General features: G+C 39.4%; 2 protein-coding genes across 2 annotated transcripts; both read right to left on the minus strand.

Moving 5' to 3' along the window:
- Positions 1-2705: 2705 nt before the first annotated feature.
- On the minus strand, positions 2706-11926 carry LOC128398788 (vomeronasal type-2 receptor 26-like). Its single transcript, XM_053360042.1, has 6 exons — positions 11667-11926; positions 9040-9331; positions 6635-7486; positions 6126-6353; positions 4727-4853; positions 2706-3607 (listed from the first exon to the last, which is right to left on the minus strand). Exons 1-6 carry the CDS (start codon positions 11924-11926, stop codon positions 2706-2708), a joined length of 2661 nt encoding a protein of 886 aa, XP_053216017.1.
- Positions 11927-14986: 3060 nt separating this feature from the next.
- Positions 14987-20951, minus strand: LOC128398789 (vomeronasal type-2 receptor 26-like). Its single transcript, XM_053360043.1, has 5 exons — positions 20790-20951; positions 19059-19913; positions 18081-18308; positions 16599-16725; positions 14987-15888 (listed from the first exon to the last, which is right to left on the minus strand). Exons 1-5 carry the CDS (start codon positions 20949-20951, stop codon positions 14987-14989), a joined length of 2274 nt encoding a protein of 757 aa, XP_053216018.1.
- Between the last annotated feature and the right edge of the window lie 3180 nt (positions 20952-24131).

Consider the following 24131-nt stretch of genomic DNA (forward strand, 5'->3'; position numbering starts at 1 on the left):
AGAGGCGTGTGCGCACAGCAGAAGTCCCCATTGTCGAAAGCATGCCTCAGGATAAGAACGATTTCAGCTTAAGAATAGACCTTCGGAACGAATAAAGTTTGTAACCAGAGGTACCACAGTGCCTGGGAATATTCATGACAATAAAAGTTGCACTCTTTAAAGAAAGTTAATTTTGAGTGCTTGTTATCACAAGTTAGGCAGGAATTGAAATCCTGTGAGGGTCTAAACTTTTCTTGCTTGGACCACATTGGAGCTCATCTATTTCAGATCCTGTCAATAACTATAATGCCTAAACAACTTAGAGTTTGGCAGAGATTATTATAAAATAAAAGATTCTACAAAATAGCAATATGATTGTGCACTGCCTTGGGCTTGAACGAAGTATGGTACTCCAGAGAATGAACAATAGTCCTGGCTGAAAAGCTGATGTTCCAGATTGTGTGACCAAAGGGAATTCTTACCCCCCATCTTTTCTACAATATGTGTCAACTGTTTTGGGATTTTATGAGCTAAAAAGGTTTTTTGGAGTGAACTGTAAGAATTTGATTTGATATTTTTAAGCAATTTGGTTGATGCATTGTGAGTTATGTTGTTTTATGTGTGATGTGAATAATAATAATACTAAAACATTTTTTTAAAAATCCCAAGTGATTCCAGGAAAGCCAAGGAGGCAAGGATAGCAAAGCACCTGAGGAGAGGGTGATGGAACTGAACATTGTAACAAGGGGCTAACATAAAACAATTAGTATTGATTTTTTTGAGAACTACACTACTTGTTATGCAGTGCTTAATATGCTACTATTCAACTGATAGGCAGTGACTGCAAACCAGTGTAGCACCCTGCTTGTGGTTAACGCTTAGCTGGAATGAAATATTCAACGCAGCAATAGAGAAATTAAAATAATAATTTATTTGTCAGACAAATAAATGATAGGCACAGTGGTATATGGTTACCAAAGCTCTGCCTATCCTCCAGCCCCGATGGCCAGCACTTATATTTCCTCAACCCAGCCCCCTTGCTCCTCCTTTGGCTGCCTCTGTCCAATCAGCCTGGCTGAAATTCCTATTGGCTGTTTGCTAGAACCAATCATAAAAGATACACCCATTTCCTATTACCTTTTATGGGAGACAAAGAGCTATATTTCCTTCTATCCATAAATGGCAAACAAGTAGCCATATATCTTACATTTGCCTCGACAAGGCACCTTAATTACCAGATCACCTTTTGCCCTTGTTGCCCCTCCATTCCAAAATAGATGACTAAAACAGATGGCTCATTCTTTCTTACATTTTGTCTTAAAACAGAGATCTTGGATTCACATTCTCACACACCATCAATGAAATAAGAATCTAACATAAGAATCTAACATTTCTTACTTTCTAAATCCTTTGCATAATTATATTTAAGCCAACAAATCTTATACATTAACATAGATCCTTTTTAAAGTAAAACTTCTTCAGTTTACACCCCCCCTTTCCTGGCCAGCTGCTTTTCCCATTAGCTCTTGCCCTTTAACCTTAGGAAAATGTGGCTAAAGTCTCTAATGGGAGGCACATGGTATTATTTTCTGTTAAACAATAAATCCTACTATTTACCAACTCTTAATTAGTGTTTTTGCAGCTTGATTGTATTCCGTAGGGTCAGTAACCTTTTGCTCCCAGCCTGTAATTCCCTTTTACAACTTTGAGAATTTTGGCTCCTGCTATAAATCAGGGGGGGCCCTTGTCCAGGAGGATAAACATCTGCCAAAGTCCTTAGCCAGCTGGTTTTTTTGCCTGGCATAAAAACATTTGCAAATCTTTAAGCTCATTTAAAAATGCAGGCCTTGATCAACCAGCACATCTCTACCTGTAGGGCAGGTGTGCATGACTTGGTCAAAGTGTCCTTATACTTCACAGCAGTATTCCCTTTCCTTCAAACTGCCTTTGCATATTCCAAATTGTCCTACATGTTTTGTCAGTGTTTTTTAAAAAGGAAAAATATTCTGACCTCCTTTGCTTGGTCCTCAGACCCTAGTTAGCACAAAGAGTCCTTGAGAAAGAGTACTTTGCAGAATGCTGCTTTTATTCTTTAAAAAAAAGTCTTCTCCAACCACGACCGACAGCTTTATACATATCAAACGCAACCAGCTTTCTACCATCTGACCAACCCACCATACACACAATCAATGACCACTCTATATATACAGGCATATGCAGGTGAAAGGTTACATGAGTCATGCAGGCTTTGCTGATTCATTGTAGGCCGCTGACTCATGCTGACTCAGTTCCTTTTGTATTAAAGAAATAGCGGCTAATTTTAAGCCGTGACATGTTTATGAGAAGATATAAACTTTTTATAAGCCAATATAACACATTTAGTTTTAGAAAGTCCAGCTGCAAAAGTGAGCAATTAAATACTGTGTGTGTGTATATATATATATATATATATATATATATATATATATATATATATAAATAAATAAAATTGTTCCAACTTTGTAGGCATAACTTGGAGTAGATACCTGGCACAATTTTAAATGAATATGGTCCCCTTATCAACCACATAACATGTATGAGGTGGGATCAAGTCGATTCACAGGAATTTAAGCAGAGATGTCAGCACCCTTGCTTGAATTCTGTTGGGATATCTATCAACACATTATCCCTCCCCCCCTCCCAGCCTTAATATAAATAAAAAAACCAAAGAGATGCATATATATATTTCATTTTATTTTCCTCATGAGGTGTTCCCTGCTGTTCAGCTCAGGCCTCAGCAGAATAATGTAGCATTTTGGGGAAAATATGCAACCCAGTAATCCAGCACTGGAACATAAGATGGAGAAGATCTCCACAGCCACCATGTATTTTCCTTTTGTGCTCAGGTAGGTTGGAACAAAGGAAAGCCACACACTGCAAAAGACCAACATGCTGAAAGTGATGAACTTGGCCTCATTGAAGCTGTCAGGTAACTTCCTGGCAAGAAAAGCCACAATGAAGCTGATTATGGCCAGGGAACCCATATAGCCCAAGACACAGTAAAACATGGTAGCTGAACCTTCATTACATTGCAATATCATATTTCCATATGCTGAGTGCATGTCTGCATCTGGGAACGGAGGGTAAGTACATAACCAAATAGTACAAATGCCAGCCTGAGCAAAGGAACAAAAAAGAACAATTGAATTTGCTACTCCTTTCCCCACCCATTTCCTCATCTTGGCTCCTGGTTTGGTTGCCATGAATGCCAGAACCACAGTGATGGTCTTTGCCAGCACTGAAGAAAGGGCCAAAGAGAAGATGATGCCAAAAGCGGTTTGTCGGAGAATGCATGTCACCTTTCCAGGCTGTCCAATGAAGAGCAAGGAACAAAGGAAGCAAAGAAGAAGAGAGATGAGGAGCATGTAGGTGAGGGTTCGGTTGTTGGCTTTCACTATTGGGGTGTCCTTGTGTTTAATAAAAGTTACAAATACAAAAGCTGTGATCAAAGAGAAAGCAATAGCCAAGGTAGCTAAGATGATCCCTAAATTTTCTTTGTAAGAGAGGTAGCTTACAACTCTTGGAATGCATTTAGTTTGGTGCTTGTTGGGATACTGATCTTCTGGACATTCAGCACAGGCATCCATATCTGAAAAATGAAAGAGACATTTATTTATATTAAAAAGCAGCAGTGGTTATATTTCCAGGTGTCAAAATGCTGATGATGCCTAAATCAAGCTTAAACAATGCACCTATGTGAAGAAGGGATAGGATTTGTTACTCCATATGGCTAGCAGTGCTGGTTGAGCTTTGTGAGTTCAGAATATTTAGGCTGTCATTTGGGATCCAAAAGAGCATCTACTTTGTGTTGAAGCTCACTTCTTTCACTTTGCTTATTTTTGGCTTCACTTGAAGTTTCTCACACACACGTGGGCATGAGTGCACATGCACACTTGTTTCAAAGCCTTTGGGGACCCATTTGCCTTTTGGGGGTTTAATACTTTGAACTTGTCCATTTGGAAATTGTTTGGACTTATTCTTTTCTACGCAAGTTCTTTGGGGTTGGCACTTGGGCCTATAAACAATTTTGGATGTATTTTCTTTTTGATTTTGGCTTGTTTTCAGGTGAGTAATTGAGTCTGTCCTTTGACAGGTAGGTATCATATTCTTTCCATTTTCCTTAATATTTTGCATACATTACTATATAGATGGAACATGCAAAGCTTTTAAGCAGTTTGCGCAGGTGGAAATTTTAGGTGATAAGTAGAAGTGAAGCTGTATAACAGTTTAAAAATATTATTTTTGCATGCCAGAATTATTGTGTTATTCCATGTAATCATTATTTGCATATATGGCTTAATATTTCTGCCTTCCTTAGTTTTAATCCATGTTTATTACTCTTTGTTATTATTATGCTATTATTATTCATTGATCTTCCACTGATGTATTCAAAATATACATTTCAAAATGGATCTTAGCCTTTTGATTTCTGTGTCATCAACACCCTTTCCCCTATTTTCACTGCAATGAATAAATAAATATATTACTTTATGGAAATTGTTTGGTACATCTGTACATTATGGTTAGATCTACATCTGTACATTATGGTTAGATCTACTTAGCTATAAAAACACTCTGAAAATGCTCTGTAAAAAGTGGTTGATATTGAAAATATCATTGAGTTGTGATTTCAACTGCTGTCACAGTGTTATAACACATTTATAATGCTGTATTTTGACTAATGCAGCTGAGTCCACATGTCTCCTACCTATTTTGCTGGAGATCATTCCTTCTGGACATGCAGCACAATCATAGCAGCAAAATTTCTCTCCCTCCTTTTTCTTTCTGCTGTAGCCAGGATAACAATTGTCGTTACACACAGAAACTGGGAGCACCTGCACAGAACCATGAAGGATGATCAGCAGTAAAAATTGGGGTTTGGGCTATAGAATGATGGGCCTCCAAATGGTGAGGCGAGCTTTAGATAATTTATTTATATTTCATCTTTTATTTATTGCATGTTTATACTGCCCTTCCTCCAAAGATCACAGAGTAGCTAACAATAGAAAAAAACAGTTTGGAAGGAAATGCCATAGACTTTTGAAAAACTCGTTAATGGGGGAGCTTCAGATCACATAGTCTGATAGAGCTGTTTTTCAAAGTGGAAAAAAGAGACGAGACAAAACTCAAACCTGTGCAGAGCTGCTTTCTCCACACCTAACCAGAATTACATCTGAGTAACAAGTTTTATTACTAAGAGTAAAGCTCCAACTCTGAAGATGACCATTTAAACTAACTGCTGCTCTGGTGCCCAGGATATAGAAATAAGTTGGGAGGTGATAAAGGCACTTTGCAGATGAGCCTTAATTAATTATGTAAGGATAGATCCTATGACTTTTTGAAGGATTATTGATGGTTTGGAATATGAGTTTTCAAATTCCTTGATGTAACATAGCAGCAATTTTAAAGATGACTGTTGGGGATGCATTTCCTGGGTTACTTGTATATTAAAGGAAATGCAATCATGAGCTTAGAAAAATAAATAAAGGACCTACCAGTTAATTTGGAAGTAGAAAAGTTTGATATCATAACACTTTGATTATACATTGAGAAAGAAGAGGATTATGATTATACATTCAGAAAGAAGAGGAATAAGGGGGGGGGGCCCTAAGAATAATTCTGTACCTGAAGAGATGGTAAAATGATGAATTGACATTTTCCCTCTTATACTTGAAGGAGCGTCCCCACCCTCATCAGCTCCAGACATTGAGGTCCAGCATCGATCAGATGTCAAGGAAATAAACAACTATCTGACTTTTAGAAGACATCTGAAGGCAGCCATTAATGTCTGATGTTGTATTGTATTTTTAATATTTTGTTGGAGGCCGCCCAGAGTGGCTAGGGAAACCTAGCCAGATGGGCGGGATATGTATAAGTAAATAAATTATCATTATCATTATCATATATCCAAGCATTTGCCATGGGAGAAGTTTGCAGCTGAACAAAGTCACATAGAGAGAATGCAGCGAAAGATCAAGACAGAAGCAAGGAACATTGTGATTTTTAAAATCAATGTGTGTGGAATCTTCCTTAAGTGTAGTTGAAGTCAGGTATGGGTTACTTGTACTAAGGTACAACATAATATGTGAATGCACCTTATGTCTTACCTGATTAAAGCCATGATGCCACATAATTTGGTCATAATTAATGGTCAGTTCACTGCCTGGAGGAGCCTGAGGTTCTAGCTTTCCAACTTTTACTCTGACCACTGAGCCATTGGTGAACATCATCCAGTTTGTAATATCATAGCCTGCAACTAATTCTCTATCTTCATTAAAGTGGATAGTGTCTCCAACACTGTTATTGAATAAGATGCTTCTAAGAAAATGATGAACCTCAAAATGAATATGAAGAATGGGGTAACTGTGTTTTAAATGATTTCAATGAGATTCACAAAGTGCTTTTAAACAAACAAATATTGAGTTTTCATTCTTACCTAAAAATAGTTGCAAATCCTTGAATACCCACCTCCCACATTTAAAGCTGTGTTAATACACAACAAAAACATCCATGAAACAACTTTAGTAGACTCTTTCGTGTAACTGTTCCTTTTACCTCTGCATTAAAAGGTAGCTTACCTTCCTACCACCCTTTTAAAGAAGAGAACTATAATTACCTGCCACGGTTTCACGTTCTGTAATAGCAATCTGTTCCTTTTATCCAAACTTCTACGCTTTGAGATGGATTTGTAAATGGCTTGCAAAGCATGTGCAACAGCATATACAGCATTGTAGATACTGTAGCTGTGACCTGTCATTTTCATTTCAAATAATATTCCAGGAATGCTCTCCAGCTTTTCCTCTCCAGTACAGGCACTCTCCTCATCCTCCATGAGCATTTTTAATGAACAGCTGAAGGCCTGTTCCCAGAAGTCCTGGATAAAACCATCTTCTTTCGACCAGGAAGGATTTAATGTTTGAATGAATTTTTGGAATCCTAATGGCTGATCTGAGTGAACAGTGAAGGATAAAGATCCATGGAATGTTTGCATTTCCCAATTCTTTTGAAGGGACATCGATATGAAATCCCAGTGAGATGTAATAATCCATACTTTCTCCAGAGGAGGCCAGCTAGTGAAGGGCATTAGAAATAGCAATATTCTCAAAACTTGAAAAGATGGGTTTTCTCCATATATAAATAATACATTTGCTTTACCCTGAAAGATGGTTGCATAGCTTTGCACATGGTCGAGAAACAACTCTATCAGTTGGTCCACAAAACTCCATTGTGGTAGTCTAATTACGAATGCAGAACATATGGCATTCTCAGAAAGCAAAGGCAGCATTGTCTGCAAAAAACGGTCCCCTTTGTCATTGTCCACAGCCAAGAGCCCAACCCATGTCCACCCAAAATGCTGAAATAACCGGACAGCTCCCATGTACTGGTGGGCTTCATTTGGGACCATGCGGTACAATAAAGGGAAATACATTTTCTCATCCCCTGATGGTAAAAATGTTCCATAAGTGAGCTGAAAGAAAAATTAACACAATTTTTCAGACAAAGAGAATGTTATATCTTAGAATAATAGAGCATCCCCAGCAGATGTCAACCTAGCTTCCACTTGAAAACTTCTAATGCAGGAGAGCTTAAGTGCTACATTGGTTCCACTTTTGAACTTCATTTACTATTAAAACGGTTCTACAAATGATGAAACAAAATCTAGTAATGTCACAGAGAAAGTCTAGAATTACCTTTCGCCTGCTGTATGAAAGGTATTCTGGTTTTCACATGTACTGTAACATCCCCTTCTCAATTTCTATTTTTCATGCACAGAATCTCAAATGTAAGATGGGATCTGGTGTTTAAAAATCAGCTCCTGCCAGTGGCTTGGATAGAGACAGGCCAGATATCGCTCACCTCAGCTTGCCAGAGAGATCCCAGTCACATGGACCAACATCACATTGGGTCTTCTCAACTGGTAAATTTCTGTGGGCATTCCTCAGCTCGTGAGCTGGGTTGAGTTGTATAAAAAATAACACCAATATTCAAAAAAGGGAAAGCCACAATGCCACACCAATCGAGCTTACATGTTGTAATCAATAAAGATTTGACCCACATTGACCTTTTGGTCATTCCTGTGCTGACATAATAGGCCTGACCCACAGCTACAGCCGGGTTATTCAGCCATGGACAGGAAGTCCCTACAGAGGGTGGTGAATACACCACATGATATTATGGGCTGTCCCCAGAGTTCGCTAGATGACATCGCGGGAGACCGCTGCCTCAGGAGAGTGAGGAAAATTCTTAGGGACAACTCACACCCTGGCCAGCACCTCTTTAATCTCCTATCTATCCGTGGGCTGTTGAGCTGCTGAATGGAAAAAAATAGTGGTGTAATTGACTTCCAACAAGCACACAGAACGCGAACAAGACTGAGTGTATGTGTGTGGGGGAAGGGGGCTCATTTAATTTCACTGCACACAGGTGGTGTAGTCACAATAAAGGTTTATTATTATTATTATTATTATTATTATTATTATTATTATTATTTATTATGTTTGACCATGAGGCAAAGCTGTTGCAAGGCCATCTGAGCCAAAATTAACAACACTTGATCCAGGATGACCACCTAACTCTTCCCAGTGTTTCATAGGGAGAATAATCAATCTCTAGAGCACGCTACATACCATTCAGGTAGGCAGCAGAACCACCCACAAGCAGAACCCACTTTATGTTTGGATTAACCTACAACTTTTTGGTCCTCTTCCAGTTTCTTATTGCAACCAGTCAGCAATTTGGCATATCTACCACCAGGCCAGCAAATTTCAATTTTACCCCTGCATTCTGAGGTGTTTATTTTTCTTCCCAGTTTTATGAAATGGGAATCACTTTCACCTCTTCATCTAAGTCACTTAGAATTCTTGGTCTGTGTGGTGGGGTTGTTTTTTTTTGGGGGGGGGAGATGTTTTGAGTTCAGTACAGAACCCTGTACCACTCCCTTCATTTGAAGAGGACTAATTGAGAAATCATTTGAAGAGGACTAACAGAGTATCCTGTTCCACCCTCATGCACTAAACATACCTGAGGAGTCTTCTTGCTTGCCAAAATCACTGCAATGTTAGCAGAGATCTCAGAGAAACATCCTCCAATGAGTGATATCATATTGTTCTGGTTGTGACAACTGAAGTTGGGGACAAACCTTTGTTGTGTGGAAAGGAGGTTCAGAGTGGCCTTGTAAGTCATCCTTGCATTGAAGTAACTATTAATGATGCGGAAGCCAAGAGAGATATTTGACAAGATTGTGGGATTCTCATTGATCTCTTTGACAGCAAATGCTAAAGCCAGAATATGTTGGTAGTTCTTAGGCACTGATCTGTAATAAGCAATGACAACAAGGATCTGCAATTTCCACCATCATCTGAATTCTTGCAAGGTTTAGGCAAATAATAGAACCATAGAAGAGAATAGATATTTTTTTTAAAAAAATTACATCTGAAGTAGATATTTCTCCCACGAAAAGCCACATTCTCTAAATCTGTTGAGATCATTCTTGAGGTTGATAAATTGTCCCCACATACTTATCCTCCACATTTCATTACATGCCCTCTCTGGCAACCACAACAATCCAAAGTGTCTCTCTGTGTGTGCTTATATTCATGCTGATTTTATACAAGATTAATCATAGTAGGCCATTTGAAATTAATGGACATGACTAACTGGGGCTTAATGAGATCAGGGAATGTGTATTAGGGGATATGTGTTGCATTTGAATGAAACCTGCATATGAGGCCAAATCATTAATAGAAATTCAAGAGATATCCAAGATAAATCAGTCTCCCTCCACATTGTTCCAAACCAAACCTAGGTCCTGCAAAGTATCCTGATAAATTTGGAGACAGAGGGTGATTACCACTGCCTCTGACTGAATTGCAACATTCTTTCTGAATTTCCACACATATTGAGAACATGGGGGTCAGGACAGGGCAGAAGAACAGATGAAGGATAAAAAAAGAAATATAAAATACCATGAAGTTAGTTCAATCAACTGATAATGAATTATTTGTATGGTGCCTGCAGGCCACCTCACAAATTTCTTTCTAAAACAACGTATCTCTTTGATATGCCCCGTTCTGTGCCCAATAAGCAAGGGGCGTCTTTGCCCAGTGGTGCTATGGCCCATAGATAGCAGCAAAATACTGGGCAAAGTTTTGCCCAGTATCTTCTCTGTGTGATGGACTCATGGGGAAAAGCTGCCCAATGAACCCTTGCTGAAGAATGTAGGAGGAAACCTAAGTAAGGCTGCTTCCCCTGGAGCTCAAAGCTATTTTGCTTTAAGAGCTTTGTGTCCATCCTCCCTCTGCATAGAGTCTTCACTGATCAATTTTGGGTCATTGGTTGACAGGGCTGGAAAGCATTTTTTTCATTTTGGGCACTTGGTTGGTCCCCCCCCTTCCCTCAGTTAAAGTATGGCTTTTCTTTGTTAGGTGGAAGAAAATGTTTGTATGAGGACAGAAATGGCATTGGGCAGGATCAGCATAATACAGTGCATCCCCATAAGGGGCCTGAGGAGAGGATTGACCATGGCAACCCCAAGCGTGGGTTCAGTATCTGCCTGGTTGGAATCTGCACACTGGTCCCCCAGTGAGACCTTGCTTGCTTGGCTTGCACCATGGCAAGATTCAACACTGCCCGACTCCCATCGTACAGGTTTGGAACAATCCAAACCCAGCACATCCATTCCATCAACATGGGGCTTGTGGAATGGTGAACTGATCCTGGGACCCAATGCCATGCCAGCCCTTGCCCTGCCTGCTGCTGTCAATAAAGATTTGGCCTGATTTTATCCCATCACCATTGTACAGTCTTGTTATTTTGCTGCTCTCATGGGTCACATAATGTTCCTGCCTGGGAAAATTACTTGTGCAATTTTCATTGTAGAAGTATGAACAACAATTGGGGCAAGACTTTGCCAATACATGTGGCATACTCTTCCTGTCATTGAATAATCAGATATGATTGTGGACCCCTTTTTCTAGTTTGCAATAAACTGGACTCTGACTGGGCAAACGACAAGGCTGAAAATAAGAGGAAGGATAAAACATAGTGGTATTTCTCAAATTTAATAATAGGGAACAAAAAGACCAGAGGTCTGGAACTGTATGAGAGCAGGAAGAGATTGAGGCAAAGGATGAGAACAAATTGAGAGGGGGGGAAAGTAGCAAAACCCTCTGCTTTTGTGTATTACATTTCTCATAATAGAGAACAAAAAGACCAGAAGTCCAGAACTGTATGAGAGAAGGAAGAGATTCAAGCAAAGGATAGGAACAAACTGAGAGGAAAACAAAAGTAGCAAAATCCTCTGCTTTTGTATACTGCATTTCTCATAGTTTTGTGGGCTTTTCTTTAATTGAACAGCTTTCATATTTGTCAAGGGCACCAACAAACAACAAACAAGTAAATCCTAGAGATCTTTCTGTTATTAAGATGCATATAAATGTAGTTATTCATAAGTAGCCAAATAAAAATAAACTGGGGGGAAAGGTATGGCACCCCACCCCCAACGATTTACAGTTGGAAGTTTACAGGTTCCACTTTTCTCATGGTATATAGTAAACAAATTCTTACAGCACAGCATTGCATTATTGGTATGTTCTCAGTTAATGTGGCCTGAACATAGATTGAGAGAGAGTAAAGAAATTATGACTTACATAGGTTCGTCAATCAATGTCTGCATAGGCTGTTCTGTGAAAGAGAGGTTATCGTAGTTTAAGAACACCTGGGAAACAATCTCCCCAATGATTATTTCACCTGTCTTATAAAAGTTATGAGGAATAGGGAGAGGATCATCATATATGCTGCAGTTAATGGAATGTGTCTTGGATGCAGTTTGACACAACAGTGCGAGCACCAACATGACCACTAGCATGATGCTGTTGAGAAAACTTTGCCAACCAACATAGGTTACCATGTTTCATATGTGACTATTTTCAGTTTTGTTAACAGCTTCCCTCGAATGGTGGTAGATAGTCATACTGCACTGATTTAGCATCTTAGGAAGTCTGTGCACTGTATCTTGGTCTTATATTTAATTATCGCTCTTTATTCATTAGTATCTCTGAGCAGTATATTCTTCTCACTTTTCGCTGTAAGGCTGATTGAATTAAAACCTTCATGAATGCCTGTTTCAGATAGAGAAATTGTTGTGCAAGCAAAAATAAAAGAGTATCCCTGAAAAATCATAATGATTGTATATATATAAAATTAAGATTCATTATTATGAGGCAGATTTATAATGCAAAAGGTCCAATTTTCCACTGTAAAGTGGGAAATTAACTGGGCAAGGAGGAAGGATATTGACTAGGGAAACTCCCTGGGAACTATTTGGGGTTAAAAATCATGACAGAATCAGCTGATGGAAAATATAACTGAACATAAAAAGGGGAATGGATCATACAGAGAATAACACAGTCCTGCCTATGCCTGGATCCACCTCTCAAAAACACAGGGTTTTATATCTTCTTTTTTCAGATGCTGGATGTTCAGATTGCTAATTACTTCTCTCTGTCTGTTGTGTAAGAGGACTGAGACTAGTGATTCTGAGGAAGATAGCTGTGATTAGAATTTCTCCAGAGGGATGATGTCCTTCAAAGCTGAATCATGCTTGACAAAAAATTATTAGGATTTCCCCTCCAGCACTGTTTACAGCTCCACTACCCGATCTAGGACGGTGGATCAGTCCAGACATAACTTGGTCCTACCTGGTGGGGACACAACCCAAATCCAAGCCTGACTTAATCTGGGGGTGGGACTAATAGTTAAATTGATTTTTTAAAGACCACATAAAAACAAAGCTGGTGGGGCAGGGGGGAAGGCAACATTGCATTCCCTCCTTTCATATCTTACCACACTGAGGACAGGGGGATTCTGTAAGCATCCTCCCTGAGCAGAAGTCATTTGCAAAGGAGCACATGGCAGCTCACAGGATTGATTCTTTTTTCCACTAGCTGGTGAGCGGAGGATTCAATCCTTCTGGGGTCTGGGCTGCCTGCTCTATTCTTCCAACCTGTTGTTTCATCTGCAGACAGCCTTGGATAATTCCAGGTGGCTTGATCTGATCAAGGGGGGGGGGGGTCTTTAACCAACTTGGATGGAGAATCTCGTGCAAAGCCAGGAAGGTGGCAATAACATTTCTCTTGGACCAGAGTTAAGTTCACATATACAGCTCACACATACCGGTATTTGGCGTAACTTGAAGGTCTGTCCTTAAAGCAGGGGTTGCCAAAGTGGTACCTGTGAGCTCATGAAAAGTTGTAATAAATATCTCCTAAGATAATCCACAATGCAAATATTATCTTAAAAGAAATCTACTGCTCAGTCCCTGGTTACACAGGTATGACCTCTTTTTCACTGATTAGGCACCTTGCAATATATTCACAGTCCATTGGATGCCAGGGCTGGACACCCACCATCCGATCTGTTCTGAGAAGAGGAGAGACGCAGGGTGCTATTCTCTGTAGGTATTGAAATGGTTCCCACCCACATTGATTGAGAGGAGGGGTATATGTGCACTATTTTGTGGTCATCTTTCTCCTTCTTTCTTGTTCTTTCAGAGGAGGCAATTTATTATTATTATTATTATTATTATTATTATTATTATTATTATTATTTTATACGCTTACATTGGCCATTAATAAAAAAGTCTCACACTAGGGCAGCCATTTCTTTTTAATTGCACACATGCCAGCCATTTTGTAACTTGTAGTTTATTAGGCAATGCCAAAGAAGACTCTAATGACAAAAAAAAATGTATCAAAGAGGTACCTACTTACACATTTAGAGGGAGTGCAACCTGTCCTGAATGGGCAACCAGTATATCATTCAAAAATAGAAAGCACCATGCTCCAAAAAATTGCTCCCAATGGCTCCAGACAAATGTCAAATAACACGGGGGGGGGGTCCCCAAAGAACCACATCAAAAAAGTACCAGGGGGTTGGAGAACACTTTCCTAGTATTATTCTGTGAAGTCAGCCATAAAGGAGCACAGCTACTATAGTCTAGCATCTCTGGTAGGCACCCCAACGAGTTAAATCTAGGACAGGCTTCCTCGGACCACCAGATGTTTTGAGACTACAATTACCAGCATCCACTGGTCCTACTAGCTAGGGATCATGGGAGTTGTAGGCCAAAAACATCTGAAGGGTCGAGGTTGAGGAAGCCTGATCTAGGAGGATACCAATAAGTGAAAAGCTGCTGAGAGATTAATTAAGAGTAACATGTTGACATTCCTAGCATCCTTCTATTGATAAAAGTGACCCACCTGGTAAATCAGTTCTGATTCAGTCCCCAAACAAAGCCTAAATCCAGATGGAAGTGGATTCAAATAATCAATGTACCGTATTTTTCGCTCTATAAGACGCACCAGACTACCAGACGCACCTAGTTTTTGGAGGAGGAAAACAAGAAAAAAATATTCTGAATCCCAGAAGCCAGAGCAGCAAGAGGGATCACTGAGCAGTGAAAGCAGTAATCCCTCTTGCTGTTCTAGCTTCTGGGATAGCTGCGCAGCCTGCATTCGCTCCATAAGACGCACACACATTTCCCCTTACTTTTTAGGAGAGAAAAAGTGAGTCTTATAGAGCAAAAAATACGGTAATTCAGGAACACATGAAGTTTGTCTCCCTCTCAATCACAGTTTCGGAAACTGTAGATGTTAAACACCATTTGGTCAAGGATGATCTTTTTAGGGATGGGATACACCTAACTACCCCATTCCAATTGGTTTAGCTAGTCAGGAATGTCCAGGAGGCATGTGTTCAGATGCATCACTACATGTATCCTTTCCACATTAGGCTGCACCATCTGGAAATGATCCCTTAACTCTAGGCCAGGTACGGCACTGGAAACCTCAATGAGATTTGCAGAGATGTTTGCACCCTTGCTTGTAATCTCATAGGAAATATCACAAAATCTCTCTCTCTCCCACTCCTTCAATATAAATACAAAGAAAGAGAGATGCACATTTAAATTTCATTTTATTTTCCTTGTGAGTTGTTCCCTGTTGTTCAGCTCAGGCCTCAGCACAATGATGTAACATTTTGGGGAAAAGATGCAACCCAGTAATCCTGCACTGGAGCATAAGATGGAGAAGATCTCCACAGCCACCGTGTATTTTCCTTTGGTGCTCAGGTAGGTTGGAATAAAGGATAACCACACACTGCAAAACACCAACATGCTGAAAGTGATGAATTTGGCCTCATTGAAGCTGTCAGGTAACTTCCTGGCAAGAAAAGCCACCATGAAGCTGATTATAGCGAGGGAACCCATGTAGCCCAAGACACAATAAAGCATGGAAACAGAACCCTCCTTACATTCCAGTATGATTTCACCTTTCACTGAATGCATGTCTTTACCTGGGAATGGAGGAGCAGAACTTAACCAAAGAGTACAAATGGCAGCCTGAATAAAAGAGCAGGAGAGAACAATAGAATTAGCCAATCTTTTCCCCACCCATTTCCTCATCCTGGATCCTGGTTTTGTTCCCATAAATGCCACAACCACAGTGATGGTCTTTGCCAACACAGAAGAAAGGGCCACAGAGAAGACAATGCCAAAAGTGGTTTGACGTAGAAGGCAGGTTGCCTTTCCAGGTTGTCCAATGAAGAGCAAAGAACAGAGGAAGCAAAGGAGGAGGGAGACGAGGAGGATGTAGGTGAGGGTCCGGTTGTTGGCTTTCACTATGGGAGTGTCCTTGTACTTCATAAAAATTCCAAGTACTGAACATGTGGTCAAAGAGAAAGAAATAGCCAAGGTAGCTAAGACGATCCCCAAGTCTTCTTTATAAGAGAGGTATGTTACCAATTTTGCAATGCATTTAGTTTGGTCCTTGTTGGGATACTGGTCTTCTGGACATTTGACACAGGCATCCATATCTGAGAAATGGAAGAGGTGTTTTAATATTTTAAGCATTTAACACAAAAAATGCAACAATAGTTATATTTCCAGATGTCTAGTTAACTATAGAAGTTAGTAACAATTCATCCTTTCAACTTCTTGCACTTTTTACCTGACAACAAAATAGTATCATCTCTTTCTCTCGTTCACTCTTTCCCATTCTCTGTCTAAATGCCTCTCTGTGTTTTCTTTTTAAAAATATTTTTAAGAATTTTAATACAAACTATCTTCATAGATATTCAATGAATCTTTGTTTTCTGTATTACTGAGGTGAACTTGAGTGGTGAATGATAAAGATTTAAAAGTTAATCACTCCAGGCAATGTAGAATGGAAGAGAACTTTGATCAGTATAGTTTTTCCATGATTGAAGTAGATCTAAATGTCTGTTTTGGGGGGTTATTCCCTTTGCCTAGACGGCTTATTATTTCTGCCTTCCACTATATTAATCCATGTTTAATATAGTGTTGATTGTTCTTTGTTATTATTATGCTGATATATTTCTTGAGCCAAAATGCATTCGCTAGTCTCCTGATGGTTTATTTAAAAGAAGTATTTTTAAAAGGATGTTAGTCTCTCTCTTTGGGCACTACCTCTCACCCACTGGAGCAAGTGAAGAATCTCATTTTCACTGTGAATATATCTATAATAAATATGTAAGCTTATTAATATCAATTGGTCTCTCAATACCCTTCTTGTTGGAGATCATCTCATCTGGACACAGAGCACAGTCATAGCAGCAAAATTTCTCTCCTTCCTTCTTTTTCCTGCTGGAGCCAGGATAGCAGCTGTCAGTGCACACAGAACGAGGCAGAACCTGTATAGAAACATGAAAGATGATCAGCAATAAGAGTGTTCTTTTCTTTGGAGTGGTGGATCTGCAAAGAGTGGGTAGATCTGACCCAATGCAGTGAAGGATTTGAGAGGTCTGTCTCCCCACTGCTCCGTGGTTTAAATTCCCCACAGTCATGCCCTCTGTCGGCACTGATTGGTTAGCGTGGCCCGGCCTCTGTGTGGGGCCCCACCCAGCTCCACTGGTGTGGGCAAGAAGCGGTGAGGAGGGCGCCAGTCTCCATTCCTGACCAGATCATCTTCTGGGCCTAGGGCCCGGCTGCACCACTGCCCACCAAATAAAGTAAGCAGACTTCCTGGTACCGAATAAAGTCATTAGACATGCCAGCAAATTTTCTGAATTTCAGTTTGGAAAGAAATTTCAGAGGCTGCCTCAACAGTGAGGAAATGTTAGATCACAGAATCTGATGGAGGTGCCTTATCTGTCTTATCACATCACACCACTCTGCTGAATAGTGAGGGTTGGCTTTATAATCGGGGGGGGGGGAATTAGAAGTTGGGAAGATGTGTGCTTCTCCATTTGTGCTGGTTTTCTCAACCAAAATAAAAAACAGATCAGTGGATACGCTCACAGCTGCCATATCCACAACTAAACATAATTACATTAGAGTATACATTTGAGTTTTATTATTAACAGCATGCAGGATAATCTTTGAACACTTTCCTTGTTCATTTATTTATTTAAAGATATATAATAGCGAAAACAGGGAAAAAAATCATGAACTACTTCGAAAATATGGGTTAATCCTCATGAAGTAGAAAACTTTGAAATCCTCACTCTTCTATTACATCAAAGAAAGAAATGGAGGAAGTATAGGAATTTAAAATAGCAGCAGCAACATGAAAGAATGCTTCCAAACACAATTCAGTACCTTAAGAGATGACAGAATGCTGAATTGGCTTAAATGACATTTTCTTTGTTATATATCCAAACATTCCCCACAAGAGAAACTTGCAAATGATCTTGGAGAGAATGAGAGGAAATATCAAGGTGTAAACAGAATACCACTTTATTCAGGGAAGAGATACATATGATAATTTATAAGTTCACTATATGTAGACTATTTCTCACCAGCAACTGGACAGAGGTACAGATTACTTGTTCCCAGGTCTAGATAACTCTAGAATTATTATTATTATTATTATTATTATTATTATTATTATTAAAAAATAGAGGGATGTTATTGTTTAGTTTCATTTTTGGTTTTTAAAAATGTATTTTGTGTTTTGGTATTTTTATTCTGTGAGTTCTGAGTTCTATGGATGAGGGGAGCTATACAAATTTAATAAAAGATAAATGATAATAATATTATGTCTTACCTGATTAAAGCTTTGGTGCCACACAATCTGGTCATAGTTCATGGTCAATACATTTCCCACAGGAGCCTGAGGTTCTAGCCTTCCAACTTTTAATCTCATCACTGAGCCATTGGGGAACATCATCCAGTTTGTAATATCAAAGCCTGCAACTAATTCTCTATTTTCATTAAAGTGGATAGTGTCTCCAACACTGTTATTGAATATGATGTTTCTTAGTAAATGATGAACCTAGATTCAAAATGAGTATGAAGAATGGGGTAACTCTGTTTTAAATTATTTCAGTGAGATTCACAAAGCGCTATCTTATTACTATTATTTTTTACCATAGGAAAGCAATTTTACCATAGGAAATCTGCTTTTTTCAATGGAACTCTCCTCCCTCTACTCTCAGCTGCACCTCCTAAATCTGGAGGAGTCCTAAGAACAGATTTAAGAAAAAGCAGAGAGAGAAGAGGGGGAAGAAGACATTGTGCACACCCCAATTTAGCACTAGGTCCTCTCTACATGTCGGGACCTATCCACCAAGCTGTCATTTCCTTTCATTTGCTTTGATGTGAGTTTTTGATTGTGAATAATTTTGAAATGGACTACATCATAATGAGACCAGCGCTATTGATCAATATGGGTTCATAAAATACAACAAAAGAATCTGAGTGAATTTTAGTTTAATGGAGACATATAGAGCCTCTGCTTGTTTGCCTGCTTTTTAGTAAGTAAGTAAGTATGTAAGTAAGTAAGTAAGTAAGTAAGTAAGTAAATAAATAAATAAATAAATAAATATTGGATTTTCATTCCTACCTAAGGACAGTTGCAAATTGAGAAATACCTCATTCCCAATAATGTTCTGTATTTGGAGCTGGACACACAGTGCAACAATAATGACATGAAAAAAACTTTAGTAGACTCTTGCATGAAACAGTTCCTTTTACCTCTATATTAAAAGCTGGCCTACTTTATCTAAAATAGAATTATCATTACCTGCCACGGTTGCATGTTCTGTAATAGCAATCTGTTCCTTTTATCCAAACTTCTGTGTTTTGAACTGGATTTGTAAATGGCTTGCAAAGCATGTGCAACAGCATATACAGCATTGTAGATACTGTAGCTGTGACCTGTCATTTTCATTTCAAATAATATTCCAGGAATGCTCTCCAGCTTTTCCTCTCCACTACAGGCACTCTCCTCATCCTCCATGAGCATTTTTAATGAACAGCTGAAGGCCTGTTCCCAGAAGTCCTGGATAAAACCATCTTCTTTCGACCAGGAAGGATTTAATGTTTGAATGAAGTTTTGGAATCCTAATGGCTGATCTGAGTGAACAGTGAAGGATAAGGAGCCACGGAAAGTTTGCATTTCCCAATTCTTTTGAAGAGACATTGATGTGAAATCCCAGTGAGATGTAATAATCCATACTTTCTCGAGAGGAGGCAACTCAGTGAAGTGTGCTAGAAATAGCAACATTCTCAAAACTTGAAAAGACGGGTTTTCTCCATATACAAATATTGCATTGGCTTTCCCCTGCAATATAGTGGTTACAGAGTTTTTCACATGCTTCAGAAGCAACTGTATCATTTCATCCACATAACTCCATTGTGGTAGTCTAATTACGAATGCAGAACAGATGCCATTCTCAGAAAGCAAAGGCAGCATTGTCTGTAGAAATCTGTCCCCTTTGTCATTGTCCACAGCCAAGAGCCCAACCCATGTCCATCCAAAATGCTGAAATAACCGGACAGCTCCAGTGTACTGGTGGGCTTCGTTTGGGACCATATGGTACAAAAAAGGGAAAATTATTCTCTCATCCCATGATGGCAAAAAAGTTCCATAAGTGAGCTGAAATAAAAAATAAAGGGATTATTTTAGTACGAGGAAAACAACTATATTGTAGAATCATTGCACAGGCACTGATCACCTGGTCTTATTGTAATGCAACACTCCTTCCTTAGGCATATTCGAGTGCCTGGCATACATCTGCAGCCAATTAATTATTATTATTGTTGTTGTTGTTATAAATTTCATTTCTATACAGCTTTATTTTTTAAAAAAACCTCAAAGCAGTTTACAACATATTATATGGTACCTCATAGCCATATGGGTGTTTTATAGCTGGACCACCAACCAAAGATGTTGAATGGCACCCTTCAGTATCTATGCCACTGAGCCTTTAATAACAATAGAAGAAGGATGACCACCAAAGTATGGACCCACTCTTTCAGAGGGAGAGTGGTCTCTCTCTAGTGTGGGTTGCTTACCAATCAGCCATAAAGCATACCCACCCTTTAGCAAAAACACATTCTTGTCTGAATTAAACTTTTCTTTTTGGCCCTTATCCAGTCTATTACTGCAACCAGACCACAATTCAGCACACCCAGGACCCCACAGGAAAAGTTTCATTTTATTCTTGCCTATGGACGTATCAGCGATTCTTCCCAAGTGGATGACACTGGATTCTTTCCAGCTCTTCATGTAAGTATTTGGAAAAAAATGCTGAAGTCTTATTGGTGACAGACAGAACCCTGCACCACACACCTCAAAACCTCACTTCATTTAAATCACTCCTTTAGTATCCTGTAGCACCTTCTATCACCATCAAGCATTTAACCAATATTCTCATCAAATAATAAAAAAGAACTTTGTGTAATGTGTTCCTGAAATCAGGCGGGTATATCACCGTTGTGAAGTCTCCATATCATTATGCACCAAACGTACCTGTGGAATCTTCTTGCTTGCCAAAATCACTGCAATGTTAGCAGAGATCTCAGAGAAACATTCTCCAATGAGTGCTATCATATTGTTTTGGTTGTGACAGCTGAAGTTGGGGACAAATCTTTGTTGTGTGGAAAGGAGGCTCAGAGTGGCCTTGTAGGTCATCCTTGCATTGAAGTAACTATTAATGATACGGAAGCCAAGAGAGATATTTGACAAGATTGTGGGGTTCTCATTTATTTCTTTGACAGCAAATGCTAAAGCCAGAATATGCTGGTAGTTCTTAGGCACTGAACTGTAATAAGGATTATAGCTGCTTATTAAAATGACCACAGCAATGACAATAAATATCTGTACTCTTCATCATAATCTGAAACTTTGCAAGGGACCATAGAAGACAATAGATTAGTTTTTTTAATGAAATCTGAAGTAGACATTTCCCCCCTGAATAGTCATGTTATTTAAATGTGTTGGGATCATTCTGGAGGTTGACAAATTGTTCTACAAACCTATTCTCCACATTCCATTACATGCCCTCACTGGCAACAGCAACAATCCAAAGTGTCTCTCTCTCTGTGTGTGCTTATCTTTATGCTGATTTCATACAAAATCAATCATAGTAGTTCATTTGAATTTAATGGACCAGACTAACTGGGGCTTAATGAGTTCAGGGAATCTAACTTAATGAATTAGGGATACTTCCTGCATTTGAATGAAACCTGCATATGAGGCCAGATCATTAATAGAGATTTAAGAGATATTCAAGATCAATCAGGTTCCCTCCACATTGTTTCAAACAAAATCTAGGTCCTGCAAAGCATCCTGCTAAATTTGTAGACAAAGGGAGTGATTGCCCCTGCCCCTGAATAATTTGCAAAATTTCTTCCCAAGTGTTTATAATTATTTGTATGGTGGCTGTAGGCCACATTCTCAAATTACTTTCTACCCAGCACCACACCCCACGATTTACAGTTGGAAGTTTGCAGGTTCCCATTTTCTCATGGTATAAAGTTAACAGATTCTTACAGCACAGCGTTGCATTATTGATATGTTTTCAGTTAATGTGGCCTGAACATAGAATGAGAGAGAGTAAAGAAATTATGACTTACATAGGTTCATCAATCAATGTCTGCATAGGCTGTTCCGTGAAAGAGAGGTTATTGTAGTGTAAGAACACCTGGGAAACAATCTCCCCAATGATTATTTCACCTGGCTTATAAAAGTTATGAGGAATAGGGAAAGGATCATCATATATGCTACAGTTAATGGAATGTGTCTTGGATGCAGTTTGACACAACAGTGCAAGCAGCAACATAACCACTAGCATTGTCCTGTTGAGAAAATATTGCTTCCTAACATAAGTTACCATGCTTCAGAATCAGCTGGTAGAAAACATACCTGAACATATAAAGGGTAACATACCATACAGAAAATGACACACTCCTGCCTATGCCTGGATCCAGTTCTCAAAAACACAAGGTTTTATATCTTTTTTAAAGATTTTGGTTGTGGAGCTTGCTAATTAGGTCTGTATGTCTATTGTGTTAAAAGGATTGAGACCAGTGATTTTGAGAAAGATAGCTGTAATTAAACTTTCCCCAAAGGGATGATGTCGTTTGAAGTTGAATCATGCTTGACAAAAACTATTAGGAATTTTGTAAGTATTGTGTATAGTCCCTCTACCCAATCTGGGGCTGTGGATCAATACTGACATGACCTGGAACAACCTTCAATATTAGGAGAGTCAGTATGGTGTAGTGGTTAAGAGCGGTAGTCTCGTAATCTGGGGAATCGGGTTCGTGTCTCCGCTCCTCCACATGCAGCTGCTCGGTGACCTTGGGCCAGTCACACTTCTTTGAAGTCTCTCAGCAACACTCACCTCACAGAGTGTTTGTTGTGGGGGAGGAAGGGAAAGGAGAATGTTAGCCGCTTTGAGACTCCTTAAAGGGAGTGAAAGGCGGGATATCAAATCCAAACCTGGGAAACACACAACTCAAATACAACCCTGAATCAATTTTGAGAGTGGAGCTAATAGTTAATTAGAATTTTTAAAGCCCACATAAACACACAGAGGAGTGGCAAGCACAGTGACATTTTCCCCTCCCAGATCCAACCACACTGAGGACAGGAGGGTTCTGAGCTGTCTGTAAGCATACTATCTGAATGGATGTCATTTGCAAACAACATCCAGCAGCACATAGGATCAACTCTTTTTTTCACCAGCTGGTGAGCAGAGAAGTCAATTTTTATGGGGTCTGAGCAGCTTGCTCTATTCTTCCCACCTGACTCACATTTTGCATAATTTAAAGTCTGACCTTAAATCAGGGTTTGCCAAAGTGGTACCTGTGAGCTCATGAAAAGTTGTAATAAATAGCTCCTAAAATTATCCAGAATTCAAACATTCAGATTTCATAGGATGACAGAACTGGATACCCATCATCCCATCTGTTCTGAATAGAGGAGAGATGCAGGGTGCTATTCTCTATAGGTATTGAAATGGTTCCCACACACATTGATTGAGAGGAGGGGTATATATACTCTACTTTGTTCTCATCTCTCCATTTTTGTTGCTCTTTCAGAGGAGACAATAGAAGTTACTTACTTACTACTTCAGAGGGAGTGTTTAAGTGGTCTGAATGGGAAAACAACATATCTTTTAAAAGATTGCTCCCAATGGCTCCAGAAAAATGTCAAATGACACGGGGGGCAAAATGGTTTCCCACAGAACCCCATCACATAAGTACCAGGGGGTTGGATAACACTTTCCCAGTATTACTCAGTGAAAACAGCCACTTATTTGGCAATGCAGGTACCTACTCGACAAGCCATTTTAAAATCCAGATTTAAGTGTATTCAAATAATCAATGTAATTCAGAAACACATTAAGTTCTTCTCTTAGTACCCTCTCAATCACTGCCCCACCCAAGGAATAATGGGAAGTGGCAAGCAGATGTTAAACACCATTTGGTCCAGAGTCAGCTTTTTAAGGATGAGTTGCATCACCACTTCTTCAGTTGCAGGTTGCACCACCCTGTCATTCATTGATGTGCTCCCAACACCCTGGATATACCCAGCCACCCCACTTCAGCTTGTTTAATTAGTCAAGGACGGTCAAAGGTCCAGAAGGCATGTGTTCAGATGCATCACTGCATGTATCCTTTCCACATTAGGCTGCATCAACTGGAAAGGATCCATTTACTCTAGGCCAGGCACAGCACTGGAAACCACAATGAGATTTGCAGAGATGTTTGCACCCTTGCTTGTAATCTCATAGGAACCATGACAAGACTTTCTCCCCCACCCCTTCAGTATAAATACAAAGAAAGAGAGATGCACATTTAAATT

This window comes from Podarcis raffonei, chromosome 13 (genome assembly GCF_027172205.1).
Source record: "Podarcis raffonei isolate rPodRaf1 chromosome 13, rPodRaf1.pri, whole genome shotgun sequence".
In the NCBI taxonomy this organism is placed as follows: domain Eukaryota; kingdom Metazoa; phylum Chordata; class Lepidosauria; order Squamata; family Lacertidae; genus Podarcis; species Podarcis raffonei.

What these genes read in the sequence shown, in the direction of transcription:
- LOC128398788 (XM_053360042.1), bottom strand. Translation starts at nt 11,926, where the DNA reads ATGGTAACCTATGTTGGTTGGCAAAGTTTTCTCAACAGCATCATGCTA. An exon ending in ACATTGATTGACGAACCTAT is followed by an intron (nt 9,332 to 11,666) that starts GTAAGTCATAAT and finishes TGCTTATTACAG; the next exon opens with ATCAGTGCCTAAGAACTACC. An exon ending in AGAACGTGAAACCGTGGCAG is followed by an intron (nt 6,354 to 6,634) that starts GTAATTATAGTT and finishes ATTCATTTTGAG; the next exon opens with GTTCATCATTTTCTTAGAAG.
- LOC128398789 (XM_053360043.1), bottom strand. Translation starts at nt 20,951, where the DNA reads ATGACCTACAAGGCCACTCTGAGCCTCCTTTCCACACAACAAAGATTT. An exon ending in AGAACATGCAACCGTGGCAG is followed by an intron (nt 18,309 to 19,058) that starts GTAATGATAATT and finishes TTTTGAATCTAG; the next exon opens with GTTCATCATTTACTAAGAAA. An exon ending in GGCACCAAAGCTTTAATCAG is followed by an intron (nt 16,726 to 18,080) that starts GTAAGACATAAT and finishes GTTTCTATACAG; the next exon opens with GTTCTGCCTCGTTCTGTGTG.